Below are 17794 nucleotides of genomic sequence, written 5' to 3'. Positions count from 1 at the left end.
GAGGACCTACGCCAAGAGGACCTACATCCAGACCACAACACTACCAGCCACATCCACACCCCCACCCCAACCAATCAACACCCCCCACCCCAAGTCAATGATGCCCACACCTCATTTAGGCCCCTCATATCAGACCCATACCCCTCCTGCCCACACAATGACCCCCACCCCCGCAAAGAGGGCCTCAACATGGACGTCACACATACGCCCAGGGCGTGAGCGGGCGTATGTGAGCGGGCGTTGTTGTGAAATTGTTAGGTTCGATTATTTGTTAGATATTACTGCATGGTCGGAACTAGAAGCACAAGCATTTCGCTACACTCGCATTAACATCTGCTAACCATGTGTATGTGACAAATAAAATGTGATTTGATTTTATCACTAAAACAATACAGAAATATGCTACGGAAAAAGAAGGAACAGCACGTCAGAAATCAGCTCAATGCAATTTAAGAATCCATAGACTCTAACCATTTCTGGGAAAATTGGAAAACACTAAACAAACAACAACATGAATAATTATCTATCCAAAATGGAGATGCATGGGTAAACCACTTCTCCAATTTTTTTGGCCATATAGCAAAGAACAAACAGCAAAAACATATACATGATCAAATACAAATCTTAGAATCAGATATTAATAAAGACTACCAGAACCCAAAGGATTCTCCAATTACCTTGAATGAAATTATAAAATATACAGACAACAATTGGCTATACTTAAACTCTTTAACCTCATCCTCAGCTCTGGCATCTTCCTCAATATTTGAAACCAAGGACTGATCACCCCAATCCACAAAAGTGGAGACAAATTTGACCCCAATAACTACCGTGGGATATGGGTCAACAGCAACCTTAGAAAATCCTCTGCATTGACAGCAGACTGAGCAAATGTCAAATTGGATTTTTAACAAATTGTGATACGGCAGACCACGTATTCACCCTGCACACCCTAATAGACAAACAAACAAACCAAAACAAAGGCAAAGTCTTCTCATGCTTTGTTGATTTCAAAAAAGCCTTTGACTCAATTTAGCATGAGTGTCTGCTATACAAATTGATAGAAAGTGGTGTTGGGGGAAAAACATATGACATTATAAAATCCATGCACACAAACAACAAGTGTGCAGTTAAAATTGGCAACATATAGATCAACGAATTGGCGAGGGCACTAGAACAGTCTGCAGCACCCGGCCTCACCCTACTAGAATCTCAAGTCAAATGTCTACTGTTTGCTGATGATCTGGTGCTTCTGTCAAGGAGGGCCTACAGCAGCACCCAGAACTTCTGCACAGATTCTGCCAAACCTGGGCCCTGACAGTAAATCTCAGTAAGACCAAAATAATGATGTCCCAAAAAAGGTCCAGTAGCCAGGACCACAAATACAAATTCCATCTAGACACCGTTGCCCTAAAAGACAATACATACCTTGACAGGTAACTTCCACAATAGTGTGAATGATATGAGAGACAAGGCAAGAAGGGCATTCTATGCCATCAAAAGGAACATAAAATTTGACATACCAATTATACAACCAATTGCCCTTATTGGTTGTGATGTCGGGGGTCCGCTAACCAACCAAGAATTTACAAAATGGGACAAACACCGAATTGAGACTCTGCATGCAGAATTGACTATGTACAGACTCAGTGAGCATAGCCTTGCTATTGAGAATGGCTGCCGTAGGCAGACCTGGCACTCAAGAGAAGACCGGCTATGTGCACACTGCCCACAAAATGAGGTGGAAACTGAGTTGCACTTCCTAACCTCCTGTCCAATGTATGACCATATTAGAGAGACATATTTCCCTCAGATTACACAGATCCACAAAGAATTTGAAAACAAATCCAATTTTAATAAACACAGTGTGCCATCACAGCAGCAAGATTTGTGACCTGTTGCCACAAGAAAAGGGGAACCAGTGAAGAACAAACACCATTGTCAACACAACCCATATTTATGCTTATTTATTTTCCCTTGTGTACTTTAACTATTTGTACATTGTTACAACACTGTATATATATATATATATAGTATGACATTTGTAATGTCTTTATTGTTTTGAAACTTCTGTATGTGTAGTGTTTACTGTTCATTTTTTATTGTTTATTTCACTTTTGTATATTATCTACCTCACTTGCTTTGGCAATGTTAACACCTTTCCCATGCCAATAAACCTCCTTGAATTGAATTGAGAGAGAGAGACACACACAGAGACACACACACACACACAGAGAGAGAGAGAGAGAGAGAGAGAGAGAGAGAGAGAGAGAGAGAGAGAGAGAGAGGGAGAGACACACACAGAGAGAGAGAGCGAGAGACACTCATACAGAGAGACACGCACAGAGAGAGAGACAGAGAGAGAGTGGAAAAGAGAGACAGAGAGAGACACACAGAGAGAGAGAGAGAGAGAGTGAAAGAAAGAGATATTGTGAAGATAGCTAACCATCCTAATTGTCAGTGGTCTCCTACTTAATGATAAATCAGCCTGTGAATGGAATAATAATAATGCCTTCATAGCAATCCCTCTGTTCAACAGCTCCTACACTGAGTGTTACTCCCAATATGCACTAGGACCCATAGGACCCTGGTTAATAGTAGGGCACTCGGTTGGAAAAATGTTGTCATTTGGGACAGAGCCTTTGTCCTGCCCTCCTACTGTAATTAGCACAACCATCCCTCTGGGCCACCTAGACACACTATACAGAGAGAGTGAGGGAGATGAGGAGGTGTCTGAGAGAGAGAGAGATGGAGGGAGGGAGAGAGAGAGAGAGAGAGAGAGAGAGAGAGAGAGAGACAGAGAGAGAGACAGAGAGAGAGAGAGAGCGAGAAAGAGAGAGAGATAGAGAGAGAGAGCGAGAGAGAGAGAGAGAGATGGAGAGAGAGAGAGAGAGAGAGAGAGAGAGAGAGAGAGAGAGAGAGAGAGAGAGAGAGAGAGAGAGAGAGAGAGAGAGAGAGAGAGAGAGTGAGAGACAGTGAGAGAGAGATGGAGAGAGAGAGAGAGAGAGAGAGAGAGAGAGAGAGAGTGAGAGAGAGAGAGAGAGCGTGAGAAGGCCTGAGCTGCATAATCACAGAGTATTATGTAAGGCTCCTGTACAGACCGGTGTAACATAATTTTCCTGTACAGATCAGTAACAATATACATTTCCTGTACAGATCAGTGTAATGTTAATTTTCTGCACAGATCAGTGTAATGTGCATTTCCTGTACAGATCAGTGTAATATTAATTTCCTGCACAGATCAGTGTAATGTGCATTTCCTGTACAGATCAGGGTAATATCAATTTCCTGCACAGATCAGTGTAATGTGCATTTCCTGTACAGATCAGTGTAATAATAATTTTCCTGTACAGATCAGTGTAATATTAATTTCCTGTACAGATCAGTGTAATATTAATTTCCTGTACAGATCAGTGTAATGTGCATTTCCTGTACAGATCAGTGTAATATTAATTTCCTGCACAGATCAGTGTAATGTGCATTTCCTGTACAGATCAGTGTAATAATAATTTTCCTGTACAGATCAGTGTAATATTAATTTCCTGTACAGATCAGTGTAATATTAATTTCCTGTACAGATCAGTGTAACGTTAATTTCCTGTACAGATCAGTGTAATAATACTGTTCTGTACAGATCAGTGTATAGTAATAAATCATATTTTCAACCAGCTTCCTCCGTCTGTCAGGTGGCTCTTAGAGTGGGGCTTCAGCACACACTGGGTGCCCTGTTTCTGTCTCCAGTGTTCCGAGCTTCCGGCTCGTGTGTTTTGAGAACGGCCTGTTTACCTGCGGTCCCAGAGGCAGCCATTAACGGTAAGAGTCTGTAATGAGGCCTGGGGTCTCTAACGGCTGCTGGGCCTGCTAGCTCTAATGGTCTATTAGACATTGGAGACAGAGACAGAGAGGCAGGAGGGACAGGAGGCCTTCTAGCTCTAATGGTCTATTAGACATTGGACACAGAGACAGAGAGGCAGGAGGCCTGCTAGCTCTAATGGTCTATTAGACATTGGAGACAGAGACAGAGGGACAGGAGGCCTGCTAGCTCTAATGGTCTATTAGACATTGGAGACAGAGACAGAGGGACAGGAGGCCTGCTAGCTCTAATGGTCTATTAGACATTGGAGACAGAGACAGAGAGGCAGGAGGGACAGGAGGCCTGCTAGCTCTAATGGTCTATTAGACATTGGAGACAGAGACAGAGAGGCAGGAGGGACAGGAGGCCTGCTAGCTCTAATGGTCTATTAGACATTGGAGACAGAGACAGAGGGACAGGAGGCCTGCTAGCTCTAATGGTCTATTAGACATTGGAGACAGAGACAGAGAGGCAAGAGGGACAGGAGGCCTTCTAGCTCTAATGGTCTATTAGACATTGGAGACAGAGACAGAGAGGCAGGAGGGACAGGAGGCCTTCTAGCTTTAATGGTCTATTAGACATTGGAGACAGAGACAGAGAAGCAAGAGGGTGGACAGACCTGCTAGTTCTAATGGTCTGTTAGACCTTGGAGACAGAGACAGAGAAGCAGGAGGGTGGACAGACCTGCTAGTTCTAATGGTCTGTTAGACCTTGGAGACAGAGACAGAGAGGCAGGAGGGACAGGAGGCCTGCTAGTTCTAATGGTCTGTTAGATCTTGGAGACAGAGACGGAGAGGCAGAAAGGGAGGACAGACCTGCTAGTTGTAATGGTCTGTTAGATCTTGGAGACAGAGAGGCAGGAGGGTGGACAGACCTGCTAGTTCTAATGGTCTGTTAGACCTTGGAGACAGAGACAGAGAGGCAGGAGGGACAGGAGGTCTGCTAGTTCTAATGGTCTGATAGACCTTGGAGACAGAGACAGAGAGGCAGGAGGGAGGACAGACCTGCTAGTTCTAATGGTCTGTTAGATCTTGGAGACAGAGAGGCAGGAGGGTGGACAGACCTGCTAGTTCTAATGGTCTGTTAGACCCTGGAGACAGAGACAGAGAGGTAGGAGGGACAGGAGGTCTGCTAGTTCTAATGGTCTGATAGACCTTGGAGACAGAGACAGAGAGGCAGGAGGGACAGGAGGCAGGAGGGACAGGATGCAGGAGGGACAGAGAGGCAGGAGGGACAGGAGGCAGGAGGGACAGAGAGGCAGGAGGGACAGGAGGCAGGAGGGACAGAGAGGCAGGAGGGACAGAGAGGCAGGAGGGACAGGAGGCAGGAGGGACAGGAGACAGGAGGGACAGGAGGCAGGAGGGCCAGGAGGCAGGAGGGACAGGAGACAGGAGACAGGAGACAGGAGGGACAGGAGACAGGAGGGACAGGAGGCGAGGCAGGAGGGACAGGAGGCAGGAGACAGGAGACAGGAGGGACAGAGAGGCAGGAGGGACAGGAGGCAGGAGGGACAGAGAGGCAGGAGGGACAGGAGGCAGGAGGGACAGGAGACAGGAGACAGGAGGGACAGAGAGGCAGGAGGGACAGGAGGGACAGGAGGGACAGGAGACAGGAGACAGGAGGGACAGGAGACAGGAGGGACAGGAGACAGGAGACAGGAGACAGGAGGGACAGGAGGGACAGGAGACAGGAGACAGGAGACAGAGAGGCAGGAGGGACAGGAGGGACAGGAGACAGGAGACAGGAGGGACAGGAGACAGGAGGGACAGGAGAGACAGGAGACAGGAGACAGAGAGGCAGGAGGGACAGGAGGGACAGGAGACAGGAGACAGGAGACAGGAGACAGGAGACAGGAGGCAGGAGGGACAGAGAGGCAGGAGGGACAGGAGGCAGGAGGGACAGGAGGCAGGAGGGACAGAGAGGCAGGAGGGACAGGAGGCAGGAGGGGCAGGATGCAGGAGGGACAGGAGGCAGGAGGGACAGAGAGGCAGGAGGGACAGAGAGGCAGGAGGGACAGGAGGCCTTCTAGCTCCTGCTGTGTTCTCACTGTTCATTACTGGAACAATCTCATCATCTTCTCTGACTGTTTAAAGAACCAAAAACATCTCACAGTATTTTGTTCATTAGTCCACTGTTAATATGGTCCCGAACATTGTGCATGTTAGCAGTTAAGTTTTAAAAAGCAAAAAGTGTGGCAATATGTTTCGCATGACATGATGACATGGTGAGGCATGCAACATTATTTGGGACCATATCAGTGGACTAATGAACAAAACACTGCAGCATTTGTATCTGGACACACACACACACACACACACACACACACACACACACACACACACACACACACACACACACACTCACGCACCACAGGCCAGGAGATAAAGCCAGCCGTGTTGTAGAAGCTATTAATAACCCAGAGAGAGACAGACTGATGGAGAGGCACAGAGCACTTCACACACACAGAGGATAGGATAGGAGAGGAGAGGAGAGGAGAGGAGAGGAGAGGAGAGGAGAGGAGAGGAGAGGAGAGGAGAGGAGAGGAGAGGAGAGGAGATGTGATGCGAGGAGATGAGAGGTGGGGAGGGTGGAGGAGATGTGATGAGAGGAAATGAGAGGTGAGGTGGGGAGGAGAGATGAGAGGAGAGGAGGAGAGATTACAGGTGAGATGAGGAGAGGTGAGGTGAGGAGAGGCGAGGAGACGATAGAAGACGAGAGGTGAGGAGAGGTGAGGAGGGGAGGAGAGATGAGAGGAGAGGAGGAGAGATTACAGGTGAGATGAGGAGAGGTGAGGTGAGGAGAGGCGAGGAGACGATAGAAGACGAGAGGTGAGGAGAGGTGAGGAGGGGAGAGAAGATGTGGGGAGAGGAGAGGAAAGGAGAAAAGAGAAGAGGTGAGGTGAGGAGATGAGATGAGGGGAGAGGGCCACAGAGGACAGTGTAGGTCCCCAGGGGGAGTGTGTATGAGTGCTCACCTCCAGTACCCGTCCACTGATGTATCTGCTGCATGTCTCACACTTAACCCCAAACTGGGCGTGGTAATCAGACTCACAGTACGGCACGTTGTCCCTGAAACACAAAGGTACAAAATTACAATCAAAGATGTGCCTGTCTGTCTGTCTGTCTGTCTGTCTGTCTGTGTGTGTGCATGCCCAAGTGTCTGTGTGTATATACGTGTGTATATACGTGTGTGTGTATGTGTGTGTGTGTGTGTGTGTGTGTGTGTGTGTGTGTGTGTGTGTGTGTGTGTGTGTGTGTGTGTGTGTGTGTGTGTGTGTGTACTGACTTGCTGATGTATTCCCCAGTGAGGACCATGTTGCAGGTTTGACACTTGAAGCAGCTGACATGCCACTGTTTCTCCAACGCCAGCAGAGACTGTCCCTGTTTTATATCCTCTCCACACCCTGAACAGTCTGGAGAGAGGGAGGAGGGGTGGAGGTAAGGGGAGAGGAGGGGGGAGAGGGAGGGGGAGGGGGAGAGGAGGGGGAAGAGGAGGGGGAGATGGGTAGAGGGAGAGGGGGAGGGAGGAGGAGGTAAGAGGTAAGAGGGAGACAGGGGGAGGGGGAGAAGAGGGGGGAGATGGGGAGAGGGAAGGAGAAGGGGGAGAGAGGGAGGGGGTGAGAAGAGGGAGAGGGTGATGGGAGGGGGAGAAAGGGGGTGGAGGAGAGAGAGAAGAGAGAGTGGAGGGGGAGCGCAGTGGGAGATGGAGGAGGAGGGGAGAGAGGGGGATGAGGCGAGAGACCGGAGAGAGGGGAGGGGGAAATAGGCGACAAGAAAAGTGAGAGAATTAGGGGTGTGGGACAACATTTCTGACCCGTGAAGACCTCTAGAGGGTGGGACTTACGGCTGGGTCCGTGGATCTTGATTGGTTCGTTGGAGGTGACAAGTGTGTGAGAACACTGCTGACATACACAATCCTTCCCACTGAACGTCACTCTGTCTCCGATAGGGAATGGCTTCCTGCATGGGGGGAGATACACACTGATTAATACACACACTTAGGGAACGGCTTCCTGCATGGGGGGAGATACACACTGATTAATACACACACTTAGGGAACGGCTTCCTGCATGGGGGGAGCTACACACTGATTAATACACACACTTAGGGAACGGCTGCCTGCATGGGGGGAGATACACACTGATTAATACACACACTTAGGGAACGGCTTCCTGCATGGGGGGAGATACACACTGATTAATACACACACTTAGGGAACGGCTTCCTGCATGGGGGGAGATACACACTGATTAATACACACACTCAGGGAACGGCTTCCTGCATGGGGGGAGATACACACTGATTAATACACACACTTAGGGAACGGCTTCCTGCATGGGGGGAGATACACACTGATTAATACACACACTTAGGGAACGGCTTCCTGCATGGGGGGAGATACACACTGATTAATACACACACTTAGGGAACGGCTGCCTGCATGGGGGGAGATACACACTGATTAATACACACACTTAGGGAACGGCTTCCTGCATGGGGGGAGATACACACTGATTAATACACACACTTAGGGAACGGCTTCCTGCATGGGGGAGATACACACTGATTAATACACACACTTAGGGAACGGCTTCCTGCATGGGGGGAGATACACAGTGATTAATACACACACTTAGGGAACGGCTTCCTGCATGGGGGGAGATACACACTGATTAATACACACACTTAGGGAACGGCTTCCTGTATGGGGGGAGATACACACTGATTAATACACACACTTGCGTACACACACGCACGCATGCACACACACTGAGCCGAGGGGAGACACCACAGCTGGTGCCACCTGGTCATTGTCCTCATCACTGCACAATCAATGCTCTCACGCCATGCTGGGATTAGGGGACATACACACACACACACACACACACACACACACACACACACACACACACACACACACACACACACACACACACTAAACAAACTGGTTTCACAGTGACTGAGGACACATGCAGGAACAACCTCTTACCTTACCCAGAAAAGGCTGTGTGTGTGTGTGTGTGTGTGTGTGTGTGTGTGTGTGTGTGTGTGTGTGTGTGTGTGTGTGTGTATATACGTGTGTGTGTATGTGTGTGTGTGTGTGTGTCTTGTCAGTGAATATTTGCTGTGTGAGAGCAGGTATCATGTCTTTGGATGTGAGGAAGACGTCCTTGGATGGCCTACAGAATGTTAGTGTGCTGTCAGGCATGTCTGGAGACCACGGTTTGATGCTTTCGGGTAGCTGATGTTCTTAGATGTACTAGACTAGAGGTGTAGTAGACTAGACAAGTGTGTGTGTGTGTGACTTTGCTGTTACCTGCGTGTGTGTCTCTTCCTCTAGACACTCTCTGCACCGTCAGCCTTGCTCTGTGCTTTCAACTTTTTACTCTACATATTTAATGGAAGCTGCGTTACTCTGGCCACAAACGCAGAGCTGCTATTTCTGTCCCACTCTGACAGCTCTGTATCTCTGTCTCGGTCTCCCACCATCTCTGCTGCATTTTCAAAATACCTGTTCACTGAAAACGCAAGACAGAGCTAACTACAAAATAGTTAACCTTACACTCACTGTTTTATTTGATCAAATTGATCAGTCAGGAATAGATTGTTTGTGTGTGTGTGTGTGCATGGATGTGTGTGTGTCTGTGCGTGGATGTGTGTGCTTGTGTGTGTGTGTGCACCTGCAGACACTGCAGACGAAGCAGGTAGGGTGGTAGGTCCTCCCCAGGGCAGAGACCACCTCCCCGGTGATGAATCCATCACAGCGGTCACAACGCGTCCCGTACAGACGCTGGTAGTCTGATGTACAGATGTACTCACCACTCTTCTGATAGAACCCAGATCTAGCCAGGTCACACCCACACACTGGAGAGAGATAGAGATGGGGGGAGTGAGAGAGAGAGGGGGGGGAGAGGGAGTGGGAGAGAATGGGAGAGAGAGGGAGAGAGAGGAGGAAAGAGAGAGAGAGGGAGAGAGAGGAGGAAAGAGAGAGAGACGGTGAATTAGGTTAAAGACTGATCACTCAAACTATTCTAAATGAACGAGCATGGAAAAAACTAAATACAAAACTGATTGCAGCAAGCTACAGTAATTCCTCGGCTTTAGCTTAGGTGGCAAAGCTAGTCTATATCCTGGGTTTGAACCCGTTTGGTCACATCTGCCCCACTTCCACAGTAAACTGTTCGAAATGAGCCAATTAGTGCTTTATGGGGAGCTCAGAGGGTTGTTTAGTGGTGGTTCAGACAGAGAGGAACTTTGTTGGGTTTCATTAGGTTTCCTCCTCCCTGCTTCTCCAGACAGAAAATAAAGACAAGACAGACATAAACATGGTTGTGTGTGTGTGTATTTGCGTGCATAAGTGTGTTTCTGGGTGTCTTGTATGCAGTTTGTGGCTAACAGTTTGCTGTGATGTGAAAATAAAGACAATGTGGAAAACTCTTTTTCTCCAGAAGATCCAGAAACGACTCCTTCATTACAACCAATGAGACGGAACAAAATAACTTTCCTACATTTCATCACACACCACCAAGTTCTCCATGAGAAGAGAGAGAGAGAAAATGAGGGAAAGGAGAAGGAGAGGGGAATGGAGAGAGAACGAGAGTGAAAGAGGAGAATAAGAGGGGAATGGAGAGAGAAAGAGAGTGAAAGAGGAGAAGGAGAGGGGAATGGAGAGAGAATGAGAGGGAAAGAGGAGAAAGAGAGGGAAAGAGGAGAAAGAGAGGGGAATGGAGAGAGAAGGAGAGGGGAATGGAGAGAGAACGAGAGGAAAAGAGGAGAAAGAGAGGGGAATGGAGAGAGAAGGAGAGGGGAATGGAGAGAGAAAGAGAGGGAAAGAGGAGAAAGAGAGGGAAAGAGGAGAAAGAGAGGGAAATGGAGAGAGAAGGAGAGGGGAATGGAGAGAGAACGAGAGGGAAAGAGGAGAAAGAGAAGGGAATGGAGAGAGAAGGAGAGGGGAATGGAGAGAGAAAGAGAGGGAAAGAGGAGAAAGAGAGGGAAAGAGGAGAAAGAGAGGGAAAGAGGAGAAAGAGAGGGGAATGGAGAGAGAACGAGAGGGGAATAGAGAGAGAAGGAGAGGGGAATGGAGAGAGAACGAGAGGGGAATAGAGAGAAAACGAGAGGGAAAGGGGAGAAAGAGAGGGGAATGGAGAGAGAAGGAGAGGGGAATGGAGAGAGAACGAGAGGGAAAGAGGAGAAAGAGAGGGGAATGGAGAGAGAAGGAGAGGGGAATGGAGAGAGAAAGAGAGGGAAAGAGGAGAAAGAGAGGGAAAGAGGAGAAAGAGAGGGAAAGAGGAGAAAGAGAGGGGAATGGAGAGAGAACAAGAGGGGAATAGAGAGAGAAGGAGAGGGGAATGGAGAGAGAACGAGAGGGGAATGGAGAGAGAACGAGAGGGGAATGGAGAGAGAAGGAGAGGGGAATGGAGAGAGAACAAGAGGGAAAGAGGAGAAAGAGAGGGGAATGGAGAGAGAAAGAGAGGGGAATGGAGAGAGAACGAGAGGGGAATGGAGAGAGAACGAGAGGGGAATGGAGAGAGAACGAGAGGGGAATGGAGAGAGAACGAGAGGGAAAGAGGAGAAAGAGAGGGGAATGGAGAGAGAACGAGAGGGAAAGAGGAGAACGAGAGGGGAATGGAGAGAGAAAGAGAGGGGAATGGAGAGAGAAAGAGAGGGGAGGCTCAGTTCACCAACCCCAAAGAGCCTCAGGACAGCACTCAGAAAATCTGGCACAACTAAATCATCACAAAACAAAAAGAAAAATATATCACCTATTGGAAAGACACCACAAAAAATCTAAGTAAACTTCAATGCTATTTGTCTCTAAACAGACAGCACGGGGGGCAGACTATCTGACCACTGTGACTGATAGAAAACTGAGGAAAACACTGACTAGGTACAGACTCAGTGGGGACAGTCTAGCTAAAGAGACCGGTCGTCACAGACAAACCTGGCTGCCCAGAGAGGACAGGCTGTGCTCACTCTGCTCCAGGGGAGAGGTAGAGACAGAGCTGCATGTCCTACTACGCTGTGACAAATACTCAGACCTAAGAGAATATTTCAGTGAAAAGTGCAAAGTAATGTCGATAATATTTCCCATCTGGTTTTGTTTTGTCTTTCATAACATGTCATGTGTCTTCTCAGTCAAGAGTGAGAGACTGTCTTTTCAGTCATGTTAACACTGGTCCACTACCATGTCATGTGTCTTCTCAGTCATGAGAGAGAGACTGTATTCTCAGTCATATTGACACTGGTCCACTACCATTGCTTTAATGTATTGTTGTTCTCATTAATATTGTTGTTGTAGTTGTTGTTAATGGTAATCCCATGTCCACTACTACTATTATTATTGTTGTTGGTCCCACCATTTATTTATACATAAATACAGTGCCTTGCGAAAGTATTCGGCCCCCTTGAACTTTGCGACCTTTTGCCACATTTCAGGCTTCAAACATAAAGATATAAAACTGTATTTTTTTGTGAAGAATCAACAACAAGTGGGACACAATCATGAAGTGGAACGACATTTATTGGATATTTCAAACAAATCAAAAACTGAAAAATTGGGCGTGCAAAATTATTCAGCCCCTTTACTTTCAGTGCAGCAAACTCTCTCCAGAAGTTCAGTGAGGATCTCTGAATGATCCAATGTTGACCTAAATGACTAATGATGATAAATACAATCCACCTGGGTTTAATCAAGTCTCCGTATAAATGCACCTGCACTGTGATAGTCTCAGAGGTCCGTCAAAAGCGCAGAGAGCATCATGAAGAACAAGGAACACACCAGGCAGGTCCGAGATACTGTTGTGAAGAAGTTTAAAGCCGGATTTGGATACAAAAATATTTCCCAAGCTTTAAACATCCCAAGGAGCACTGTGCAAGCGATAATATTGAAATGGAAGGAGTATCAGACCACTGCAAATCTACCAAGACCTGGCCGTCCCTCTAAACTTTCAGCTCATACAAGGAGAAGATTGATCAGAGATGCAGCCAAGAGGCCCATGATCACTCTGGATGAACTGCAGAGATCTACAGCTGAGGTGGGAGACTCTGTCCATAGGACAACAATCAGTTGTATATTGCACAAATCTGGCCTTTATGGAAGAGTGGCAAGAAGAAAGACATTTCTTAAAGATATCCATAAAAAGTGTTGTTGAAAGTTTGCTACAAGCCACCTGGGAGACACACCAAACATGTGGAAGAAGGTGCTCTGGTCAGATGAAACCAAAATTGAACTTTTTGGCAACAATGCAAGACGTTATGTTTGGCGTAAAAGCAACACAGCTCATCACCTTGAACACACCATCCCCACTGTCAAACATGGTGGTGGCAGCATCATGGTTTGGGCCTGCTTTTCTTCAGCAGGGACAGGGAAGATGGTTAAAATTGATGGGAAGATGGATGGAGCCAAATACAGGACCATTCTGGAAGAAAACCTGATGGAGTCTGCAAAAGACCTGAGACTGGGACGGAGATGTGTCTTCTAACAAGACAATGATCCAAAACATAAAGCAAAATCTACAATGGAATGGTTCAAAAATAAACATATCCAGGTGTTAGAATGGCCAAGTCAAAGTCCAGACCTGAATCAAATCGAGAATCTGTAGAAAGAACTGAAAACTGCTGTTCACAAATGCTCTCCATCCAACCTCACTGAGCTCGAGCTGTTTTGCAAGGAGGAATGGGAAAAAATGTCAGTCTCTCGATGTGCAAAACTGATAGAGACATACCCCAAGCGACTTACAGCTGTAATCGCAGCAAAAGGTGGCGCTACAAAGTATTAACTTAAGGGGGCTGAATAATTTTGCACGCCCAATTTTTCAGTTTTTGATTTGTTAAAAAAGTTTGAAATATCCAATAAATGTCGTTCCACTTCATGATTGTGTCCCACTTGTTGTTGATTCTTCACAAAAAAATACAGATTTATATCTTTATGTTTGAAGCCTGAAATGTGGCAAAAGGTCGCAAAGTTCAAGGGGGCCGAATACTTTCGCAAGGCACTGTATATATATATAAATATATATTTTTATTTTATTTTTTATTTTTCGATATGTATACTTTGACAATGTAAGTAATAATGAAATTGCCATGTCAATAAAGTCAATTGAATTGAATTGAATTGAATTGAAAAAGAGGGGAATGGAGAGAGAAGGAGAGGGGAATGGAGAGAGAAGGAGAGGGAATGGAGAGAGCGAGAGAGACTACCCGTGGAGACCCGTCATTCAGGGCTGGTTGCCAACATGGTCTCTTTTTTGCTTTCTTGAGTAAGGCAGCTCCAAAATGCAGGTGTTTTATCCTAGCTCAGTGCTTTCTGTGGTGGTTGGGCAGCCAGCGGAAAATAGGGAGCGTAGAGGTTGGTAATGTTCTCTAATTGGGCCGTGATTGGCTACGTGTTCTGTCACTCATGGGGACACTACCTCACCGCAAAATCTACAAGAAGACCTAAAAAAAAGTCCCTTGTGTGCTGCCATAGAGTTACATTAGAAGTGCCCATCCAAGAAGGATCAAGATCATTGGCCACAGATAAAATAACGTCAAATCCCGCTATACCTAGCTTAGCTTTGATTGGGCTGATCATGTCAACATCATACTTTCAAAATCTTAGCTAGCAGTCATCATCATGAATCATCAGGAAGTCGACAATCTACTGGCAAATCCTTTTCAAACCTTGCCATATGAACAAAAATGATGAAGAGAAATTATAGATAAAACAACAAACATCGGCCATTGGACATAAACATTACACAACAAGTTGGAAATTGCAAATTCAACAATGAGTGGTTTGGAAGGAATCAGTGGCTAACTGCAAACATTGCAAAGCAATCACTATACTGCTATTCAGTGGAGTTGGTGTGTGGTACAAGTCTGGGTTTAATTAAGGGTCTAAACATTCAACATTGGCCTGTCAATCCAGCATGACTTCTGCCACGTTCAAAACATCTGGAAACTCAAAACTGGGAAATCTCAGATTTCAGTGGTTCAAGAAAACGGTGAACTCTGAAAAAAACGAGCTCCGACTGGGAAAATACGTTTTGAACGGTCATCCAACTCAGAATTCCAAGTCAGGAACTCAGTTCTCTTTCTAGAGCTCTGACCTGAAGATCACTGACGTCATGATTCAACTTGTTTTTTTTCCGAGTTCCCTGTTGTCTTAAAAGCGCAATTAATCCAGAGAATGCCTGACTTTGATAACACATTTTCTATGACATTTGCCCACTAAAGACCTCCGCGCCACCTTCCTGCTCAAGTGAGCACAGCACAACAAGGTGAGTCCCAAAATGTATTGTATGGTCCTGCATAAATGATGTAATATGCCAGGGAGATATGTTTACCATATAAAGAAAGTAATACTAAGTTAATGTTGTGTAGTTAGCTGTTAGTAGTACATGTGCCTCACCCTAATAATTTGGTCCCTTTTCCCTTTATAACTTAGCCTCCTGTTCTGACTTATATGCCCCCATTTATTTGTCCTACAGTTCTGACTTGGTGTGCATGGAGAACACTGCATGAACGGCCGATGTTATGAATTCTGTCGATGTACATTTCAAAAGTGCAGAACAAATAGTTATATTATCTACGTCCGACCTAGTTCGCTCATAAATGTCTTAACCTCTCTGGGGCAGGGGGCAGTAATTTGACATCAGGATGAAAAGCTTGCCCAAAGTAAAATGCCTGTTACTCAGGTCCAGGAGCTAGGATATGCATATAATTGGTAGATATGGATATAAAACACTCTAAAGTTTCTAAAACTGTTAAAATAATGTCTGTGAGTATAACAGAACTGATATGTCAGGCAAAACCCTGAGGACAAACCATCCCAAAAAAAACTACATTTCAGCTTAACACTATTTTCAATGGCTAATATTTTAATAATAAGGCCAAGTCCTCCCAGACTGTAGGTCCTAGGGCATCCACTAGATGTCTTTAGAAAGAGTTTCAGGCTGTTTTTGGAAAAATTACCCAGAAATTGTGGTTTTTCTAGGTGGCTCCCACAAACCACATTAGAATAAGCAAGTCAGCCATATCAGCTATGTTTTTTAAAAGGCAGTAAACTGAATAAACTGTTTCACTGCCAGACAAGACTCCGCTGATAGCCAGGTGTAGCAGTGGTAAGGTGTTGGGACTCTGCTGTTGGGATTCTGCTGTATGGAGAGCTTTATGTAGGCCCTAACAGTATGTAGAAACTGTTTGTCACCGTTATAGTGCAATTGATGTATTGTGTTGTGTTGCTGGCATGCATCCCAAATTAGTTTTTTTTTGGGGGGGGGGGTTTGACCCACCAAGATGTATATGCTAAAATAGCCACTGGAGACCACATGTACAAGTGTGGGTTGTTATAGTAAACATAGTTGATTCTCCACAGCTATTTGTCTGTAAGGTCAAGTGAAGAGAGAAACTGTATTAACTCTAGTGGGCGAGGTTCCTAAAAGGTCAGTGGGCATTCTAAAGGTTACACGACCACACCACACACACACACACACACACACACACACACACACACACACACACACACACAGTAGGAGTCAGCAAACCCAGAGGATCAATACGTTTAAATCAGATCAGTGAATCAGCATCTAGCACTCCATCTCTCTCTCTCTCTCTCTCTCTCTGTCTATGTCTCTCTCTCTCTCTCTCTCTCTCTCTCTCTCTCTCATATCAAATCAAATCTGGTTTGTCACATGTGCCGAATACAACAGGTGTAGACCTTACCGTGAAATGCTTAGTTACAAGCCCTTAGCCCTTAACCAACCATGCAATTAGAAGAAAATAGAGTTAAGAAAAGATTTACTAAATAAAGTAAAACATTTAAAATAAAGAAAATAAAAATAATATATTAATAACGAGACTATATACAGGGTGTACCGGTACCGAGTCAATGTGCGAGGGAACAGGTTAGTGTAAGTAAATTGTAATGTACATGCAGGTAGGGGTAAAGTGACTATAGTGGTTGTTCCATTAAAAGTTTTGTGATCATGATTAAGTACTTTGGTCATTTGTGGTTTAGTATGGTAACCTGCATCAACACTTCATTGCTCCAGACCAGCGCAAGGGGGAGTTACAGCACTGATTATACTTTGGGTCTACCGTGTCTCTAACTGACAATGAATGGGGGACATAAACCTAAATAGAAACTGATAATTGTGTACGACTTCAGTATTACTTACTAAAACTGTTGTTACGCTAAGGTATGTTTTATTTTGTTAGGATTATTTTGCTCTTACTGTTGTAGTCTAGCCCACTCCCGACCGGATTTGTTGTACAGCACCTGAGTGGTGCAACAGTCTAAGACACTGCATAGCACTGTAACCTTTAAAACAAAATATATATTTCACCTTTATTTAACCAGGTAGGCTAGTTGAGAATAAGTTCTCATTTACAACTGTGACCTGGCCAAGATAAAGCAGAGAAGTGCGACACAAACAACAGCACAGAGTTACACATGGAATAAACAAAACATACAGTCAATAATACAATGGAAAAAATGTATATATACAGTGTTTGCAAATGAGGTAAGATGAGGGAGGTTAGGCAATAAATAGGTCATAATAATTACAGGCGAAATAAGCGAAATAATTACAATTTAGCATTAATACTAGAGTGATAGATGTGCAGAATATGAATGTGCAAGTACTGGGGTGCAAAGGAGCAACAAAAAAAAACGAGTTGAGGTAGTTGGATGGGCTATTTACAGATGGGCTATTTACAGATGGGCAATGTACAGGTGCAGTGATCTGTGAGCTGCTCTGACGGCTGGTGCTTAAAGTTAGTGAGGGATATTTGAGTCTCCAGCTTCAGTGATTTTTGCAGTTCGTTCCAGTCATTGGCAGCAGAGGACTGGAAGGAAAGGCGGCCAAAGGAGGAATTGGCTTTGGGGGTGACCAGTGAAATATACCCGCTGGAGTGTGTGCTACGGGTGGGTGCTGCTATGGTGACCAGTGAGCTGAGA

At 45.7% G+C, this 17794-nt stretch overlaps 1 protein-coding gene across 7 annotated transcripts in view; it reads right to left on the bottom strand.

The window, feature by feature from the left end:
- LOC110504625 (actin-binding LIM protein 3) overlaps positions 1–17794 on the bottom strand; it is an 85496-nt gene that overhangs the window by 27013 nt on the left and 40689 nt on the right. For all 7 annotated transcript variants that reach the window (XM_090220152.1, XM_090220155.1, XM_090220154.1 and 4 more), the window contains exons 3-6: positions 9534–9717; positions 7697–7812; positions 7139–7265; positions 6828–6921 (exon numbers count right to left, since the gene is read on the bottom strand). In XM_090220152.1, the coding sequence (XP_090076278.1) occupies positions 6828–6921; positions 7139–7265; positions 7697–7812; positions 9534–9717 (521 nt within the window). The remainder of the gene's footprint in view (positions 1–6827; positions 6922–7138; positions 7266–7696; positions 7813–9533; positions 9718–17794) is intronic.

Source organism: Oncorhynchus mykiss, chromosome 25 (assembly GCF_057628025.1).
Source record: "Oncorhynchus mykiss isolate SJ-2025 chromosome 25, ASM5762802v1, whole genome shotgun sequence".
NCBI lineage: Eukaryota > Metazoa > Chordata > Actinopteri > Salmoniformes > Salmonidae > Oncorhynchus > Oncorhynchus mykiss.
This window is presented reverse-complemented; position numbering and strand designations above follow the sequence as displayed.